The sequence below is a fragment of the Pelodiscus sinensis genome, chromosome 11 (assembly GCF_049634645.1).
Source record: "Pelodiscus sinensis isolate JC-2024 chromosome 11, ASM4963464v1, whole genome shotgun sequence".
NCBI classification, from domain to species: Eukaryota; Metazoa; Chordata; order Testudines; family Trionychidae; genus Pelodiscus; species Pelodiscus sinensis.
The window spans coordinates 43041866-43063132 of record NC_134721.1 but is presented as its reverse complement, the minus strand read 5'-3'; the positions used below and the strand labels follow the sequence as shown (position 1 = coordinate 43063132).

At 43.5% G+C, this 21267-nt stretch overlaps 1 protein-coding gene across 2 annotated transcripts in view; it reads right to left on the bottom strand.

Moving 5' to 3' along the window:
- The window catches only part of DOCK3 (dedicator of cytokinesis 3), a 539706-nt gene that overhangs the window by 276071 nt on the left and 242368 nt on the right, over positions 1–21267 (bottom strand). For both annotated transcript variants that reach the window (XM_075939450.1, XM_075939449.1), the window contains exon 7: positions 10452–10536. In XM_075939450.1, coding sequence (XP_075795565.1) covers positions 10452–10536 — 85 coding nt within the window. The remainder of the gene's footprint in view (positions 1–10451; positions 10537–21267) is intronic.

Below are 21267 nucleotides of genomic sequence, written 5' to 3'. Positions count from 1 at the left end.
AAAAGCACCGAGTACTTCAGCTTTTCCCACATCATCTGTCACTCGCTCATCTGGAAAGGGCCCCACACTCTCCCTGATCACCCTCTCATTGCTAATATACCTGTAGAAACCTTTCTTGTTACCCCTTCACATCCCTTGCTAGCTGCAATTCCAACTGTGCTTTGGCCTTCCAACTGCACTTTGCCCTGCATGCTTGAGAAATATATTTATACTCCTCCCTTGTCATCTGTCCAAATTTCCACTTCTTGTAGGTCCCTTTTTGTGTTTAAGCTAATCAAGGATTTCATTGTTAAGCCAATCTGGTCGCCTACCATATTTGCTTTTCTTACTGATCATTGGGATGGTTTCTTCATGAGCCTCCAATAAGGCTTCTTTAAAATACAGCCAGCTCTCCTGGATTCCTTTCTCCTTCATGTTAGCATCCCAGGGGATCCTGCCCATCCATTCTCTGAGGGAGTTAATGTCTGCTTTTCTGATGTCCAGAGTCTATATTTTGCTGCTCTTCTTTCTTCCTTTGGTCAGGATCCTGAAATTGACCATCTCACGATCACTTCTTCCCGGACTGCCACCCACATCTACTTCCCCTACAAATTCCTCCCTGTTTGTAAGAAGCAGGTCAAGCTATGTATGGCCCCTGCTTGGTTCCTTCAGCACTTTTACCAGGAAGTTGTCCTCAACATTCTCCAGAAACTTCCTGCATTGTCTGTGTACTGCTGTATTTGTCTCCCAGCAGACGTCAGGGTGATTAAAGTCCCCCAGGAGAACCAGGGCCTGTGATCTGGAAGCTTTTGTTAGTTATCTGAAGAAAGCCTCATCAACCTCATCCACGTGATCTGGTGGTCTATAGAAGACATCAACCACACATCCCCCCTGTTGCTCCCACTTCTAAACTTAACCCAAAGACTCTCAGCAGGCTTTTCTCCCACTTTATACTGGAGCTTTGAGCAATCCTTCTGCTCTCTTACATTCAGTGCAACTCCTCCACTTTTTCTCCCCTGCATGTCTTTCCTGAACAGTTTATACCCTCCCATGACAGTGCTCCAATCATGTAAGTCATCCCACCAAGTCTCTGTTATTCCAATCAAATCAGAGTTCTTTGAGTGTGGCATGACTTCTAATTCTTCCCCCTCTCCAATTCTGATTTTCTGGTCTGGGAAAAAAGTTCCAGCTTGCAGCTTGCTGAAGAGGCAGGAGTTCAGATGTGGGCGTCATGCACCTTTCGCACATTGATGTCAGTGAAATAGCCTTTGTGATCCACAAATGCCTGCAGCACCATTGAGAAGTACCTCTTGCAGTTTATGTACTCCTTGGCAAGGTGAGCAGGTGCCAAGATGGGGATGTGTGTTCCATCTATCACCCCACCACAGTTAGGGAGCCCCTGCACAGCAAAGCCCTCCAATTAAGTTCTCCATGTTTCCCAGAATCTTTATCTCTGTAGCAGAAAGGTATTGATTGATTTAGCTACTTGGATCACAACAGCCCCTAATATAGATTTCCCCATTCCAAACTGATTGGTAGCTATCTGGTATTGCAAGCTTCCACAGGGCAATTGTCATTCACTTCTCCACTGTCAGAGTGGGTCTCATTCGGTTATTCTTGCATATTGCGGAAAGCAATTCACAAACTTCCATGAGAGTGGCCTTATACATGCAAAAGTTTTGCTGCCACTATTGTTTATCCCTTATCTGCAAAACATTGCGATCCCACCAGTATGTGCTTGTCTGATGGCACCAGAACCAACATTCCACTGTGTCCAGAGGATTAAATGTGAGCGGCATTTGCAATTCACTCAAGTGCTTTGCAGTAGAGCATGTTCGTGGCCTTCTGAAATTCTTCCTCATTCTGGTGGATCTTGAATACACTCTGGACATATTCCAGCATTAGGCGCACCAAGGTTAACATCATTGTCATAATGCTTTGATGTACAATGGGATGCACAAGCTGTTCCGTGCTCACACTGCTAAGGCATCCGCACAGATAACCAACAAAAGAAAGGGCTCGAAAAGACTGTTTGCCCTTGGTCTAAAGCAGGGTGAGAGGGGGTGAGGGAGGAAATGAGGGCATAATGGGCCACCTACTGCACAGTTTTGTTCCAGCGTGCACTGAGAACATAATCCAGAATGCAAAGGGGCGCAGGCACTGTGGGATAGCTACCCACAGTGCATCGCTCACTAAGTTGACAGTAGCCACTTTACTGGGGATGTGCTATTTCGAACTATATTGAATTCTTGCACACAGTGGGGACATGCACCTTCGATTTTACAAAATTGAGTGCTAAAAAATCAACCTTAATAAATTCGACCTTATCTCTCAGTGCAGACATGGTCTCAATATCTTCTGTAGAAGGCACTCTACTTTGTATAAATAATTAAGCATTCATTGGTTTAAAGAAAGAGTAAGAATGACTCTTTAACACAGTGGCTAGGGCATTCACCCAGATTGTGAGAGATCTAAGTTTGAGTACCTTTTCCAATCCTGTCCCACATCCCGAGTGAATGATTTAACTACTGGGTTAAAAAGGGAGCTCCACTACCTTCTTTTTGTGAGAAATTACTTATATGCCTAACTCCAAGAGAGGGTTCATGGCTGTGAATCTCAAACAAAAACAGGCATTTCCTTCAAATTTGGACACATAGCTTCCTTTGAGGAGCAGCTCCCCTCTTAGCTTGATGGTGTTTCTGGATCCCATTCTTAGGTACATAACTCTCCTCAGAAGTTATACCGGGAACCTTGGGTACATGGTTCAGTGTTATGGATTCCATTAAACGGGGTTAGCCTAAGTCCCCTTTTTAGACCCAGCCCAAGGCTTTTTTGTCTTCTTTAGTCAACAGAAATTGGAACAATAGCCCACTAATGAATGCCAACTACTGTTTCTGACTCATCATAGCTTATTGCTACATTATAAAGACTAATAGGGCTATTGGAGTATGAATTATTAATCTTACATTTCAATATTTTTGAACAAGTTTCCTAAAGTTTTCTGGAACTTTATGCTATGTATGCTTCAGATGTAAAAAAAATGATTGTTTCAATGATCATTTTGAATATATTGTTTATTTTTTAAAAGTGAGTTAAAAAAGTTGTTCCCTGGACTGCTTGTATCTCTTCCACTTTCCATCGCCTCTCACTCCATCACTACCCCTAGAAGAAGGGAAGAGGTGTTTTCTGTGCATTTCGATGATGAGGTCTCCATTGTGCCCAGAGGGATTGGTATTTGACTATGGAATCAGCAAAAAAGCCCAAACACCACATTAAAATCTGCCTTTGGACTAAAGCTATTCCCATGTATACACTAAAAATATTTTTTACTTAGCTATCAAAACAGTCTCTTCTATCCATTACCCTCACAGATTACCATAGTACATATAGCATCCAGGTGGACTGCAAAAAACTACAGGAAATGGAAGATGACTAGAATTTGGCACAGGATATCCCTATCTGAATCGCACTTTTACAAAACATTTTAATCTTATTTTGTGGCTGTGATGGAGGCAAAGATGAAGCTTTTAATCTCCCTCAGAGCACTAAGGCTACATCTAGACAGTGGGGCTATTTATGGATACCGGAAGTATCCCAAAATAGCAATTCTGCATCTTTAAACATGCCCGTTATTTCAAAATATATTTCAAAATAATGGGCACACTATTCCAGTGTTCCCTGTAACCCTCATTCTACAAGGGTTAAGGGACTTGTCAGAATAGCATTTTATTTTGAGGTAAGGGTGCTGTGCGGACACACCGTTACAAAGCTCCATTCAAAAGCATTCCAGGTGATGAGCATCTGCACTGTATCTACTTGAATGCAAAGTCAAAATGCTTAGCATTGGGGGTATTTTAAGTGTACACAAGCCTTTTAATTTCTATCATATATTTACAAATATGTTAAAAAAGCCTAGAGAAGTTTCCAGTTCTGTATAAAATCTTCCAGGCTCAACTCTCTTTGAACTTTCTATGTACCCTGCTGTTTTCACATCAAATGCTATGTTCTTTGTAAGTCTATTTCTAATCTGATTCAGTTTCTTTCCACATATGCCATACAGAATAATATATTAAAATAAAAGTAATAAAGGTACTACAGATGAGTCAAAATTTCCAATTATGCAACATGGCATCCTTCTATGAGTTTTAATGTTCTGTTTGAATAAAATCAAAGCAATAGTAAGTAGAAATTAGTGAGAAAGAAACTTGACACATAATTCCCTGATGCAGTATCCCTTCAAAACGTCTGTATTTGTCAGAAACCTTAATATATTACTCATCTTAATTTAAAAAGAAGGTAGTTCAACTTAAAGCCAAACAGCTGAGCCTTGGCAGAAACCTGATCAGTAGTTTCTTTTGCACAACTACAGTACTCACCCCATAGGCATTTCAGAATGATGCATAAAAACAATCAGTTAATCTAAAGTAGGCTAAACAAATGTTTAGAAGCTAGACTGAAACCCTTCTAAAGATCTGCAAATATCTCCAGAGATGTGTGGCCTGTTTATTTCTTTCCTGTGCCCATTCTTGCTAACTATCAGTGTCCCACTGTTACTGCTGGACCTATACAACTGACTGATGTAGGTTAAATCCAGCAGCAATTCCAACTGCAAGCAGATTTACAGGAAACCCCGTGGAATAGTTTAATAACACAATACATTTTCACACAATTTTACATAGGTTAAAAACAATGTATATACCAGCAAACACTATACAGCTATAACCACTCTTTAAAATATCATGCATACCTTCATATGAAAAAGGCTTACTGTATTTTTCTTCAAAAAAAACAAAAACAATTTAGACAATTTTCTAAATTTAGTCCAGGGGCTCGGGCCCAGACCCTGATTCAGGGCGGGATAGCAAACAAACAGATTCTTCAGTAAGAGTCACTAGGTCCAGGCCTTAGTTCAGGGCAGTGCAGCAAGCATATAGAGTTCAGGGATTACAGTCACTAGGCCCAGGCCCTAGTTCAGAGTGAGGCGGCACGCAGACAGACTGCTTTGGCAGAAGGAATTTTTATAAAACAAATACCTAAGATGAATATTCTGAGTATGTGTCCAGTTCTGGGCACCGCATTTCAAGAAGGATGTGGAGAAATTGGAGAGGGTCCAGAAAAAAGCTACAAGAATTATTAAAGGTCTAGAGGACATGACCTATGAAGGAAGGCAGAAAGAACTGGGTTTGTTTAGTTTAGAAAAGAGAAGATTGAGGGGCGACATGATAGTAGTTTTCAGGTATCTAAAAGGGTGTCATAAGGAGGAGGGAGAAAACTTGTTCATCTTGGCCTCTCAGGATAGAACGAGAAGCAATGGGCTTAAACTGCAGCAAGGGAGGTTTAGGTTGGACATGAGGAAAAAGTTCCTAACTGTCAGGGTAGTCAAACACTGGAATAAATTGCCCAGGGAGGTTGTAGAATCTCCATCTCTGGAGATATTTAAGAGTAGGTTAGATAAATGTCTATCAGGGATGGTCTAGACAGTATTTGGTCCTGCTATGAGGGCAGGGGGCTGAACTCGATGACCTCTCAAGGTCCCTTCCAGTCCTAGTATTCTATGATTCTGCTATATTATTATCTACCTTATGCCATACTATACTATCAGGAAAAGTATAAATATTTCAGTGAAATGCACAGTATTTTTGTTTTGTTTTGTGATATTGCTTCTATCTTTGATTATGTGGCTTTATTTAAATTAATGTGTATCATAGTCCCGCAAATCCAGTGAGTTTAGTACTTGTGATATGCATCATCTTGCTCAGGCAAAGATATATATTTTTAATGTGAGCTCCTTATTTTAAAAAACTGGCAACTAATCTGTCACCATATCCATCATAACATCTCCATTGCCATTTGTGAATACAAAAAAATAGAATTTTGCATTTTCTTCAAATACTAACTCTCCTGAATGTACCAGAAATATTCACAAATTCATGATGGATTCCAAGCTTCAAAAGGTATATTTATGCAAGGAGATATAATGCTAATCAACTTTATATTTTGATACCAGAGTAATATTACAGCATCCAAAGAATGTTAACTATTAGTATTTGCATGTAGCGTTTGATTAACAGTATTGCTGATTATATGGCATTCAATTAAAAGATAAAAAAGTGGTTCCGTCCAATTCACAGCGCTTGTTATACAAAATTAGTGCCCAATTAAGATGATTTCAGGGAGTTGTAATCTTTTTCATGTTCTCAAGTGATTAAGGACAGTTTGAATGAAGTCCATGACATACTCCACAAGACTAATGAGATTTTACATTTCCAAATTACAATTTTATTTACTAGTAAAATGCTATAGAGGTGAACCTGTTTTTTCCATCTGACCATGTTATTATCAGTCAGTATGGCATTCTTCAACTTCCACCTGGTGCATGGACCTTCCTAATGACAAAAACTACCATTTGTGAGAAAGATACTAATAAACTGGGTTTTATGACAGATCCTGCAGTACAGGCAGTCCCCGGGTTACGTACAAGATAGGGACTGTAGGTTTGTTCTTAAGTTGAATCTGTATGTAAGTCAGAACTGGCGTCCAGATTCAGCCGCTGCTGAAACTGACCGCCAGTTCTGACTTACATACAGAATCAACTTAAGAACCCCAAGCGTCCCCAAGTCAGCCGCTGCTGAAACTGATCAGCAGCTGATTCCAGGAAGCCCGGGGCAGAGCAACTCTGCCTCGGGCTTCCTGTAGTCAGCGCTGGTCAGTTTCAGCAGTGGCTAAATCAGGACGCCTGGGGCAGAACAGCTGGGGTGCTGCTGGGTTGCTCCAGTAGTGCCGCTCCTTGGCACTACTGGACCAACCCAGCAGCACCCCATCTGCTCTGCCCCAGGCGTCCTGATTCAGCCGCTGCTGAAACTGACCAGCACCGGCTGAATCAGGACCAGAGCAGCTGGGGTGCTGCTGGATTGGACCAGTAGCGCCCAGAGCGGCGCTGCGGGACCAACTGGCAGCACCCCAGCTGCTCTGCCACAGGCGTCCGGAGAAAAGCCTAGTCTGCTGGGGGGGGAGGGGGCGTACTAGCTGCGCCCCCACCCCCACCCCCACCCCAGCAGACCAGGAAGACACGGGCGGCGGACCGAGATGCACCGCGGTCCCGCCGCCTGGGTCCTCCGCGGCTTTGCTCCCCGTCTCCCTGGTCTGCTGGAGACCAGCAGACCAGGGAGACGGGGAGCAAAGCCTCTGAGGACGCCAGCAGCGGGACAGCCACGGGGCATCTGTGCTGTCCCGCTGCCGGCTTCCCCGAGGCTTTGCAAAGCGGCGGGAGGGCTCGGGCAGCGGAGCAGCCCAGGCGCGCCTTTGCAAAGCCTTTGCCCGAGCCCCCCCGCAGCTTTGCAAAGCCTTTGCAAAGCCGCGGGGGGGGGGGTTCGGGCAGCGAGGCACCCCAGGCGCGCCTGGGCTGCCCTGCCGCCGGCTTCCCCATGGCTTTGGAAAGCCGCGCGGGGGGGGGGGGGTGGAGGAGGGAGGCTCGGGCAGCGGGACTGCCCCGCTGCCCGAGCACCTCCGCAGCTTTGCTCTGCGTCTTCCTGGTCTGTAGACCAGGGAGACGCAGAGAAAGCCCCAGAGTACACGGGCGGCAGGACCGCGAGGTCCCGCAGTCTGTGTACTCTGGGGCAGCCCCGTTCGTAACTGCGGATCCGACATAAGTCGGATCCGCGTAAGTCGGGGACTGCCTGTACTTCCTCACCTGATAGAATACTAAAAGGTCTCATAGCCACAGAAAATAAATGGCAACTATCTCTATATAATATCTGAAGCATAAAGTAATAAAAATACTAAAATAAGTGGAGAGTGTGACAGAGTCAGGCCAGAGAAATACAAAAGAATAATGGAAGGGAGTATATTAGCCACAGACTGAGTAAATCTCTGTTCCCAGGGTAACTTGGGAGGGGCTAGTTCAGAACCAGCAAGGACTTGCCAGAACCAATCCATCTGGAGCTAATTAAGTAGGCTGACAGAGTGAAGTGTGGTGTGGTGCCTAAAGGCTGGTTAGAACACTTGGGGCCAATTAAAGAACCAGTTGAGATCAGTTATAAAAAGAGCTTCTCTACAGTTAGCGTGCGAGGAGTTGAGAGGACAGAGGAAGCACTGCAGAGAGTCTAGGAGGAGCAAGCACCAAAAGATTCTAGTAGGAAGAGCCTGAGATAAGGAAGGTGTGAGGAAGTAGCCCAGGGATACTGTAGCTGTCTCTCAGCTGGCACTAGAGACTTTTATAGGCAGCTTCTATTACAGGGCAGGTTCCCACTAAATGCCCACTTCCCCATTTCCGCTCAGAGAAAAGACTGTCTAGGCTAAAGAAAGGGGTTTACTCAGCCCTGTATCATTTCGGGGATCACTAAGGCTGTGGAGTTTGGTTTCCCTTTATACCTTATGCTGGCCAATGACAAGAGGAGCTGAACAAACAGCAAGCTGATGCACTAAGTGGGGGTGCCTAAATTTAAGCCCCCTGCAAGTCTCTGAGGCATGCAATCCACCTGAAAGTGCAGGATCCACCAAGTTTGAGTAGGAGCTTTATCACAATAGGAATTGCTGCTAGTTCTGGAATATTGACATGAGCATGGCAGACGGTTGGATTGTAACGCTACTGCTACAGCTATGTCTAATTGTTTTGTCTCTCTGTTCATGAAGTCCTAAAAACCTTAAATTCAGTAGCTCCTCTACTGGTATGACATGTAGCAGGAGGTGTAATGTCCAAATCAACAGTAGCTGCCCAGAGTTCCCATCTAAACCCTAATTACGTACTTGAGTTGGCTAGCCCGTCCCATTATCATTGCAGCTGTGGCTACTGTGCAATTGTTAGCATGCAAGATCAATAACAGCTAGAATGGCAATGTCTATGAAAACTAGAAATTATGCCTCCACCGCAGTAGACATAACCTAGTGCTTTTTCCACTAGCCCCTGATGAACGTGTCAAACAAAGAGACTAAACTGCAGTTTGGCTAAAATTGCATTAAGTCACCAACTAGGTTTTGAAACCAATGCCAAATTATTATTGTGTCTCCAGAACTGACTTGCATACGCAATTTACATTTTACTAGAGCTAGTCAACATTCTTCTTTTTCCCAACCCTTCCCTCTTCATTTTGCCAAATTTGTAGTAGAAAATTATATCATTTGAATAAGATGGCTTGTTTTAACTAAGAAGAAGTGAGAGTAATAGAGACAGTAACTACTAGTACAACCAATGAGTTAAAGAGAGAAAAGAAATGCCAAGTGTTAACTACAACGTAGTCAGTAAATCAAGAGAATAAACGGAAATAATCAAATTAATACAGCTAGTATAATAAAATCTCACAGAGAAACTTTTCCCACTTAGAAGTAGAAGTTGATAAGCAAACCATGTTGTTGTACATATATGCCTAGTCTACTGGTCACAAAGAGTAAAACACCACTCTTTTATTATAGACCACTCTCAGAAAGTGTCCTGACATCATCATTTACCTGATTTTTATTTTAAAATCAAGTTCAGACTGAAAGCAATGAGCCTGTGATGCTGGAAGCTTTATAAAGTGATATGTAATAAACATGCTATATTATTGTGTTCACAGAACACATAGAAAGACGCATGGAGGGTGTAAGTGGGCTATAGCATGTTGCTATCGATGATCTACGTGCAAGAAGCGGTCAACAATATCATCCAAGTTATGTATGATCAGAAAAGGAGATGGGCTGGCCATGTAGCAAGTCTGAGAAACAACAGAGGCACAGCATGTATACTTCATTGGTATCCATAAGACACAAAAAGAATAAGAGGAAGGCCTCCAGCACGTTGGGTAGATTCTTTATGGAAGATTTATGGAAGGACATGGACGAGAACTGCACAAAACAGGACGGCGTGGAAAAGTTGTGTTCTACATTGGTGGCAAGACTATTCATATCGATGAAATCACGAATCTTCCAAGTATATAATAAACATAGACATAGGCATTGACTTTTGCTCTAGCTGGAGAGTGATCCCCATATCTCTGCCTCAGCCCCCAACCTGTCTTGCCTCTTCTCAAGCCTGCTCCACCTCCATCCCTTCCCCCAAGACTCTATCACCACTCCAACTTTTACTGTCCCCTCCTCAGAGTGCTCAGCATCCTCACATCTTCCCCACTCTCCCAAAGCCTCTGAATCAGGGAGGGGAAAGTGTAGATCACTGGGGCCACCAGTGGGCAAGAGGCACTGGGAGGAGGGAGCAGAGGCGGGAGCTTGGCTGCTGGCAGGTGCTGAACATCTCCTAATTTTTCCCTGTGGGTGCTTATCCTCAGAACACACATGGAATCGGCACCTAGAAACACAGAAACACCCAGCTTTCATAACATTCGTTAAGGACTAGCAATAACCCCTTTTGTTCTTCCTCATCAACATTAGTAATGTTGGAAACAATAAAAAAAAATCAAAACCAAAAACAGCAACATAAATAAAAAGAGGAAACTCTTTTTCCCATGATTCTACACAAAGGACTTTCACCTGAGGTTTCTTACCATCTTATAAAGATCTGAGACGCTGATCTGATCTGAATCCACCACCTCAAAGTCCTTCCGAGGAACTAGATCCAGGCCTAAGTGCCTATGAAAGAGAAAGGCAGATGAAGCAACTGTTAGTTCACCTATCAACTCTTCATGCACACACAGGAACAATGACACTTGAACCACTAACCTCATGCAGGTGCTGTTGGATTTCAAACAACAATAATCCTTTTTAAATGTAAAAATAAAAAACAAAAGCAAACAATAACAGGGCGAAGAGCTTCATATGGTGTAAATCAGCTGGCTCCAGCACTTCAAGGGAGCTACCCCAATGTATAACAGTTGAGGATATGCACCTCTATATTGATGTGATGGGATGGGCAAGTTAATTTGACAAAAGTTGGGAAATGTATAGTTAAGGTTCCTACCTAAACAATTTCAGCATGTTCTTTTGTCACGTTATTAAACAACATATATAGAATAACAAGGAATGTTCATGTATGTCTATATAATGCTAAAACAGTATATAATGCTAAAACAGTATTCAAAGCAACTGACTTATGAAACCCAATTGGAGGAGGACTAGAAAAAACACATTACTATTCCATTTTAAGGACTGATTTGCCAAATAGTATATCACACTGCTTCAGTATAATCTTTTAATAAAAGGCACATATGCAAGCGAACACTGTAGAACACTTTGGGAAATTCACTTTGAATGTCATGACTCCTGAGAAACTAAAAATCCAACCTTAACACTGAGTAATTTATTTTGCAAACTAAAATCTGGTGACACAAGTAGACTCAACAGCTGACTTATTTGGCAAGCTCAGTCCCCTAGAGTGTCAGGCATTTCTGCATGTAGCTAAATAAGCAGCATTGCTATGCTTCAGCTATCAGCAGCTACCAGAATAGCCCAAAAGGGCATTTGGCTATGAGGCTCGAAACTCACTCCTACAGTTATGGTCCTAAATTATCTACTCACAGAAGCATTGTACAGCCCTCTTTTATTTATACAATTGGAAGAAAGTTGTTAAAAAGTGCTATATTTTCATATTTTGCAGATAGGCAAGCTACAATTTTCAAACACTGATGTCTTTGCCAAATACAATTCGACTTACACCAGGACACTGAAAGGCAAACTTCCTTCTGAAATATTCCTTGTGAAATGTCAATTTCTACCCTAAACACACCTGTCGTAAAAACAGCTGCACAATTTATTGATCTTTTTAATAATAGAAAATATATCATTCTCGCCTGTCTTCATTCTTAAAAATGACTAACCTGTTTTGCTGAAACTTACAAAATATATTTCACCATTGTACAGGCTGAAAGATGAAAAATGCTGACTGTAATTAACAACTAAAAAGGAGGTGTTATAAAGAACTATTTAGGTAATCTGAAAATGTACTGTCATTAGCCTACCAGATATAATAAAAGATACAGAGTTTATATTTTAGGTATGTGTGATGTGGTCTGGTCACAGAAGTCCCCTGTTCCCTGGTGTGCTGATCATGCCACTGACATGTGCATGCTTGCTCTCTGGGGCTCTCCATTACCCGTTCCTGCTGGGCCAGATCCTCTGTCTCCACCAGACAAGGCAAAGAGTTGGGGTAAGCCCCTCCCCTCCCCGCTGAACAATATAGACACTGAACCACTTCAGCTCTGGGAAGATGCAGTTCTGGGGCATAACACCCAGGAAACCAACCCCCATATGGAACCAACTCCCCAAATAAATCCATCTTTTTCTATGTAAAAGTTTTACACATTGAAAGCTCATCAGGACATATACACAATGGTTGTTCCCCCCAGGTTCCAATTATTTACACTGGGCCTGTCAGAAAACAAAAGTGTTTTTCTTAAATACAAATAGTAAGAAATAAGTGGTTGCGAGTGAAAACAAACAGATCAAAATAAATTACTAAATTAAAATTAATAGAAAATGCATAGCTAGTTCTAATCCCCTAAGAAACCCATTGCAAGCAGATTCCTACCCTAAAGTATTGTTCCTATTTCAGGCATAATCTTCAAGTCAGAGAAACTCTTTTATCCTCATTTGGGTCTCCAGCCCTCTTTGTATCCTTCCCATTGCTTAAACAGACTTTCTCACAGTGGGAATCTTTTGTTTTACATCCCCTCTTCTGTGGAAATTTACCAGGCTCAAGATGGAGCCCTGTACCAGGTGGTATAATCACATGCCTTACTAGTCCAATCACCTTCCAGACTTAAAGGACAAACAAGTTGAGAGTACCCGAATGAGAAATTACTTACTGTGACACAAGAACCACTTCATATGTTTGAAAACAAGGAGTAGTCCTGTGGCACCTTGGGGTATGTTTACACAGCACCCTAAACTCAAAATAAGCTACGCAATTTGCGCTATGCAAATTGCGCAGCTTATTTTGAGTCTATTTTGAAATAGCTTATTTCATCATTTGGCGCTGTCTACACAGTGCCAAATTTCAAAATATAGCACTATTTTGAGCCATCCCTTACTCCTCGTACAATGAGGTTTACAAAGATGGCAAAATAGCGTGTCCACTATATTTTGAAATAGCAGACGCATTCAAAAGACGCAGGGTAGCTATTTTGGGATACCTCTGGTATCCCAAAATAACTTTACTGTGTAAACATATCCTTAGAGACGAATAAAAATATATAGACTCATGAGCTTTCATGGACTTTGGTTCAGGGTGTCAAATTTTCATATGAATTCCGGCTCAGCAGTTTCCTAGATAAGAAATAATGAGTTCTCCCTGTGGCATCTTAGAAACTAACAAAAATACAGCCAGTTTCCGACTTACGACCACCTCCACTCACGATCATCTGCACTTACGACCAAAGCGGTCGTAAATGTGGTCCCCGAGTTACGAACGCGATCCGCACTTATGAACAGTGCAGTCGCCATGTAACTCAATGAGATCCGAGTTATGAACACTTCTAGTTACAGTGTTTGTTCCGTAACTCGTTTGTAACTCGGGGACCGGCTGTATATAGTATCATGAGCTTTTGTGATGAAGTGAGTCTTGACCATTAAAGTGAGTCTTGACCATTAAAATATTATATATTTTTGTTAGTCTCTAAGGTGCCAAAGGACTACATGTTGTTTTTAAAGTTACAGAGTAACACTGCTACCTCTCTGTGACTAGATTAGAACAGTTTCTTAATCTAATAGACTTCTTCTAAATATAAAACAACAACACATATACGTTAAAAATGTATATGAAGTAAACCCTCCCAAACATGTGGATCTCAGGTGACAAAAATAAACAGATGTTTACTAACAGTACTATCAAAAGAACAGAACACACATAATACCCTTTTTGTGGAGTTACAGTCTACTATAATAGCATTACATAAAGGCTGCCAAAGCTGTTCATAGTTGAAAACTGTCCCATTCTCACAATTTCAATTCTCTTTGGAACTGCGAACTCAAATAGTGGATATGCTATTCAGTATGTGACAAAAATGCTATCCTTTACTTAATAGCATTTGATACAATAGCAACAGTAGTACTCTGAAACTATTACCTTTGAAACTTATTTGGCAGTCTAAATTTAATAAAATCCTCTAACACCATGGATTTCCGGTACAGAAGATTCTCATCTTTTAATACAATGTTAATCCTGCACAATACCTACTCCTAGTAAGCTGGTATCTGCATGCAGTGCCACAGTAACCAAATTAAATCTTTTTCTACTAGCTCTTAAGAACTAAACATATTTTTATCTGTAATGAGGGTTGAAGTTTAATCTTTATTATGTAAAATGTTTAATTGGGTTGATAAGACCTGCTTCCTGCAGGGTCAGTTGACACAGTGCTTAAAATGCCAGAGACTGTCAGTAGACGATTCATACTAAAGCGCCCACTGTTGCTAACACTGACGGCCCTGAGCCAGAGTAATCAACATAAGGACATTTTTTGAAAAACTCTCTAGTACAGATGAGAATTAGATGTCATGGAACTCCATTTATTGGGCAATTCCCTCTGCATAGGAGTTTCTCTTTAAAAATATCCTTTTGTTATTACTTTTGTCTCATAGATTACTCCTTGAAGCAGCTTCACAAGTAAATTACTTAGGAAAAATTCCAAAAATGGTAGATAGTTTCTATGAACAACATCAGCATGGGACAAAGTCAGTATTGAAATGGCAGGAGTTTGTGCAAGTCTTTTCTTCCATGGAGCCAGTTTTTGGACCCCATAAAGAAGAATCTCAGCTTTCTTTGAAAACAATATTTGAAGCTCTGGCTCTTTACTTTGCAAAAATTATCTCAAACACAAACTGACATAAAGCAGCGCTAAACAATTGCTAAGATGAAAAGGACTATGCGCTTTGGCTTCATCTACAGTAGAAGGTTGTGTGGGAATGAAGAGATCCATCCCCAAAAGATTTTATTAAAACATGAGTCAGTTAAACCTGCAGAATACAGTAATTACTCATTTAACACGTGCCCGCTTAACACGTTTATGCAATAGCATGATTTTATTTTTAGGGAATGTTTTTCGAATAACACAACTGTCCCCGAAATAACACAAAGATAATCAAGTGGCGGACTACTTCACGAGGAGGTATAAGTTGGTGAAAACAGTGGTAATACTCATGAGTGGATGAATACATGTGGTCATAGCGCTTCTCCGCTCACTCACGTGTTTATCTTTGTGTTTTAACAAACTGCAGTGATTTGTGTTGCTAGTTATCTTGTATTCTAGGTATCTAATGCTGACATCGATGACCCAGAAGCAACAAAATATTGACTTTGCCACCACCACCTGAACTGCAACCCTCACCTTTTCCATTATTTTTAATGGGAAAATTGACCCCGCAGAGCTCGTTTTCACTTAGCACGAACATTTTCAGAAACGCATCTATAGTGTTAAATGAGGAATTATTGTATTTTGAAGTATGATGGGCAGGCCCACCAACCGGAGAAGGGGGGAAAAGAGCAATTGCCCCAGGGCCCAGTGATTCAAAAGGGCCTGAGGTGCCCTGCTGGCCATTGCCACTATTGCAGCAGCAACAGTGCCAAAGCCCCAGGCCCTATAAATCGGCCCTGGAGTGACATGTGGTAAACTCCGGGCAACTCTCAGAGCTGCCTGAGTGGTGTGGGGGACAGCATGGCTTGCCCTGGGCAGTGCTCAGTGCTTGATGCCCCAGTCCTGCCCCTTCCATCTGAGGCCTCCCCCTTTCCTCATGAACAGAGCCACTCTCTTCCACTCTGCCCAGGGGCCCAGCCAGTCTGTCCACCCCCATGATAACTTCAATAACAATCCCACAATTTTAATGGATTCCAAAGCCAGAACAGACCATTAGATTATTTAGTCTGATTTCCAATGTAGCAAAAATCATAGAATTTCATTGAGTTACCCCTGTACTGAGCCTACTAATGCGTGCTTAACTAAAGCAAAAAAGGCATACAAAGATAGAAAAACAATAAGAGATGGGGAATTGGACATTTCCCAAAAGAGCATAAGAACGGCACACTGGGTCAGACCAAAGGTCTATCTAGCCTACTATACTGTCTTCCGACAGTGTCCAGTGCCAGGTAACCCAATGTAATGAATAGAACAGATAATCATCAAGTGATCCATTCCCTGTCACTCACTCCCAGCTTCCGACAAACAGAGGCTAGAAATACCATCCTTGCCCGTCCTATATAACAACCATTGATGGATCTATCCTCCATGAATTTATCTAGGTTTTTTTGGTTTTTTGTTAACCCTGTTATATTCTTGGCCTTCACAACATCCTCTGGCAAAGTTCCTCAGGTTGACTATTGTGTGAAGTAATCCTTCATTTTATTTGTTTTGAAACCTGCTGCCTATTAATTTCATGAGACGACCCCGAGTTCTTGTGTTATGAGTGAACAGAATTTCCTTACTTATTTTCTCTAGACCAGCCATGATTTCATAGATCTCAATCATATCCCATCTTAGTCATCTCTTTTCCAAACTGAAAAGTCCCAGCCTTATTAATCTCAAATCATATGGAAGCCATTCCATAGCTCTAATATTTTTATGCCCATTTCTAATATATCTTTTTTGAGATAGAACAATCACCTCTTTTTCCAGATCATTTATGAATTTGTTAAAAAGTACTAGTCCCAGAACACACTCCTGTGGGATACTCCTATTTACCTTTCTCTATTCATTTATGCTTACCCTTTGTCTCCTATTTTTAACCAGTTACAAATGCATTAAAGGACCTTCCCACTTATTCCATGGAAACTTACTTTGCTTAAGGTCCTTGGTCAGGGACCATGCCAAAGGCTTTGTGGAAATCTAAGTACACTCTATCCACTGGATTTCCCCCTTGTCCATATGCTTTGACCCACTCAAAAAATTCTAGCTTGGTGAGGCATGATTTCCTTTACAAAACCATGTTGACACCTCCTCAAGAAAAAGAAGTTACTCACCCTGTGAAGTAACGATTGTTCTTCGAGATGTGCCCCGTGGGTGCTCCACTCTAGGTGTCAGGTCCCGTCCCGGCGCCGTGGCTCGGAGACTTCATAGCCGTGCTCCGCCGGCTCGCGCATGCGTGGTTCAGCAGGGTAGCATTCGCGCCTTTGATCAGCCGCGCGCGAGCCGGCAACCGTCAGTTCCTCTCACCCGCTCATCTGAAAGACAAATTAAGAGAGAAAACTCCGGAGCGGGGAGGACGGGCGGGTCGTGGAGCACCCACGGGGCACATCTCGAAGAACAATCGTTACTTCACAGGGTGAGTAACTTCTTTTTCTTCTTCGAGTGGCCCCGTGGGTGCTCCACTCTAGGTGACTCCGGAGAAGTACACGGAACAGAATCAAGGCGCTCCGGAATCAAGACTACCAGCACGGTGTAGAACTGCCGTAGCCACAGAAACATCTGAAGCAAACTGATCGACTATAGCGTAGTGCTTCATAAAAGTCACATTAGACGACCATGTTGCCGCTCTGCAAATGTCACGAAAGGACACTCCACTGAAGAAGGCTGTAGTAGTAGCAACTGCCCTAGTTGAATGAGCTTTTGGAAGAGAAGGGAGAGGCTTCCCCCGTAATGAATGGCACATGGATATATATGAAACTATTAGTTTTGAGATACGCTGAGAAGTTAGTGGTTGCCCTTTTGACTGACGCGCTAATGATAGTAGTAAACGGTCTGTTTTCCTAAAATCCCATGTTCTGTCAATGTAAAATGCTAAGGATCTCCTCACATCCAGCGTATGCAGCTGTGCCGCTTGTGATGAGGAGTGGGGTTTCGGGAAGAAACATGGTAAAACCACCGGCTCGTTTATGTGGAAGTCAGAGGAAACCTTCGGAATAAACGCCGGATGGGCCCTCAGTGTCACCAATTCCTTCGAAAAGACTGTATAGGGCGGTGAGGCCATAAAAGCTGCTATCTCACTCACCCTGCGAGCCAACATAATGGCTAGGAGGAATACTAGTTTGATAGTAAGTAGGTGCAATGACACTGTAGCTAGAGGCTCGAAAGGGGGACGAGTCAGAGTTTGAAGGACTAAGTCCAAATTCCATAAGGGAGGAGGAGGCCTTCGCGGGGGGTGAAGGTTCGAGAGCCCCTTCAGAAATCTTTTTGTAGTAGGGTGCGCGAACAAGGAAAAATCGCCATCCCTGTGGTGGAAGGCATTAATTGCTGCCAAGTGCACTCGTAGAGATGCAAGAGCCAGGCCCTTGTCATGTAACTGCAGGAGGTATTCTAATATACAGGGTAGGGTTGCAAAACGAGAGTCCACATTGTTGTCCGTACACCATGCTTGGAACTTCGACGACTTAGCCGCATAAGCGGTTCGTGTGGACTCCTTTCGACTGTGCATCAGCACCTCCTTGACTCGCCGAGAACATGATTGTTCGAAGTCGGTGAACCAGCAAGCATCCATGCGGTGAGGTGTAGAACTTCGGGTCTCGGGTGCCTGAGGGCTCCGTTGTCCTGGGTCAACAGATTCGGAAGAGGAGGCAGAGCATACGGCGCTCTCACTGACATCTGGTGGAGCATTGAGAACCAGGGCTGATGAGCCCATGATGGTGCTAGGAGGATCACCCGGGCTTCGTCCATGTTGATCTTTTCCAGAACCCTGGGAATTAACACTACCGGGGGAAAGGCGTATAGTAGCGATGTGCCCCAGTGGAGAAGAAAGGCATCTCCCAGGGAGTGGCGTCCTATTCCGGGTTTCGAGCAATAAGCGGGACATTTCGAATTGAGTTCTGTCGCGAACAAATCTATTGTTGGAAATCCCCATCGATCGAAGACACGAGTCAGTACGTCCGTGCGTACCTCCCATTCGTGGTCGTGAGGAAAATGTCTGCTGAGAGAGTCTGCTATTAAATTGTCGATGCCTGGAAGGTAGGATGCTGTGAGAACGGTGTTGTTGGCGATACACCAATTCCATAGACGAGGGCTCTCTGCGCAAAGAGAACGGGATCGGGCACCCCCTTGTTTGTTGATATAAAACATAGTCGCCATATTGTCCGTTAAAATCCTGGTCGTTGTATTCTGAATGTGGGCTTGGAAATGTTTGCAAGCATGTCGTACCGCTCTTAATTCGAGCACATTGATATGCAGTAGCATCTCTTGTGTCGACCAACGTCCCTGAACCGTAAGGTTGCCCATGTGAGCTCCCCAACCTGTAAGGGAGGCATCTGTAGTGATTTGTGTTGTGGGTTGTGGTCGATGAAATGGAACGCCCGTGAGAAGATTGGCCGGGTTGATCCACCACCGGAGGGAATCCCGGACATACCGTGGCACCACTACTGGCCTGTGGACAGAGTGCTTTGACGGAATGTAAACCGTGGCTAACCAATGCTAAAGGCAACGAAAACGTAACCTTGCGTTGTGCACTACAATGGTTGCGGCGGCCATCTGTCCCAATAGCTGCAGACAAACACGTGTGGGAATTGTTGGAGCATGCACCACGGTGTGTACCAGCTCTTTGATTGCCATAAAACGTTCTAGTGGTAAGTATGCTCGCGCTGCAGTTGAATCGAGTCTCGCACCTATGAACATAAGGCTCTGGGAGGGAACTAACGATGACTTCTTTGAGTTTATGAGGAGGCCCAGAGCTGCAAATTCGTTGGATACTGTCCGGACCATGTGACATGTTTCCATATACGTTGCACCCCTGAGGAGACAATCGTCTAAGTAAGGAAATATTGTCACCCCCAGTCTGCGTAAATGGGCCGCGACCACTGCTAATGTCTTGGTGAAAACTCTCGGAGCACATGCTAGACCAAATGGTAGGACCCTGTACTGATAATGCTCGCTCCCCAACTGGAAACGAAGAAAACGTCTGTGCGCCACGTGAATCTCTACGTGGAAGTAGGCGTCCTGCAAATCGAGGACTGCAAACCAATCCTTTTTGTTCAACGACGGAATGATGGTTGATAAGGTTACCATCTTGAAACGGAGCCTTCGAAGATACCGGTTCAGCTTTCGAAGGTCTAGAATGGGTCTCCAACCTCCCGACTTCTTTGGGGTGAGAAAATATCGGGAGTAAAACCCCCTTCCCCAGAACTGTTTGGGGACGCCCTCTATCGCTCCGATGGTGAGCAAGCGCTGAACTTCCTGCTTCAACAGTTTCTTGTGAGAGGGGTCCCTGAAAAGGGACGGGGGAGGGGGAGTGGTAGGGGGAATAGAGAGAAAAGGGAGGGAGAGGCCGGACCGAACTACTTCTAGCACCCATCTGTCCGTGGTGATTGCAGACCACCGGTGATAGAAGAGCGTAGGCGATGGTGAAAAAGATGATGATTTTCCGTGTTGATTAAAGGTAGTTGGCTTGCGTCCTCGACAATGAAGTCAAATTTGCTGCTTAGTCGATGACTGATTAGCTGGACAATTCTGCTGTGGCCGCTTGCGTTGAGAGCGCTGTTTAGGACGCTGGTTGTCGAAGGGACGTGTCTGTTGTCTAGCAAAATTGAAATCATATCTCCGTTGATAAGGGAAATAACTTCTGCGTTTGAAGGAGGGAGTGTACATCCCAAGCGTACGTAGAGTTGTACGGGAATCTTTCCCCGAATGGAGAACCTCATCAGTATTTGCCGCAAAGAGTTTTAGTTTGTCAAACGGCAGATCCTCGACCTTATTTTGCAACTCCTTTGGAGCCCCTGCCGATGAAAGCCAAGATGATCGCCTCATGGCTATGCCTGTAGCAGCGGCTCGAGCTTCTGTGTCAGCCACATCCATGGCAATCTGTAGTGCAGTACTACATGATGCGTAGCCTACTCGAACTATTGCTTTCAGGAGTGGCTTTTTGCTGTCTGGCAGATGGTGTAATAGCTCTGTTAACTTCGAGTAATTATCGAAATTATGATTCGATAGATGGGCTGAGTAGTTTGCAATTTGTAACAACAGCGTGGCTGAGGAGTAGACTTTCCTGCCAAAAATATCTAATTTTTTATTCTCCCTGTCTGGAAGGGTATTTCTGTATTGTGGCGCCTTATTCCTACATTGAGCCGCGTCTACTACCAACGAATTAGGTTGGGGATGATTGAATAAAAAGTCTAAGCCTTTCGTTGGAACAAAATACTTCTTGTCAGCCTTCTTACTCGTAGGGGTAACCGATGTTGGGGTTTGCCATATCTCATCTGCCACTTCCATTATTGCGTCATCGATTGGTAATGCGACCTTTGCACATTGTTGTGGACGAAGGTTTTTCAAGAGGCGGTGTTTCTTAACTGGAACATCCTCCAGCTGTATTTCCTGCGTGCCCGCCACTCGTTTGAAGAGATCCTGAAAGTGTTTCAGATCATCCAGCGGAGAGATGTCAATCGGGCATATCGCCTCATCCGGGGAAGACGAGGAACAGTCTGCTGGAGGCGTCCCCGGCTTAGGGTCCTCTGTTTCAGAC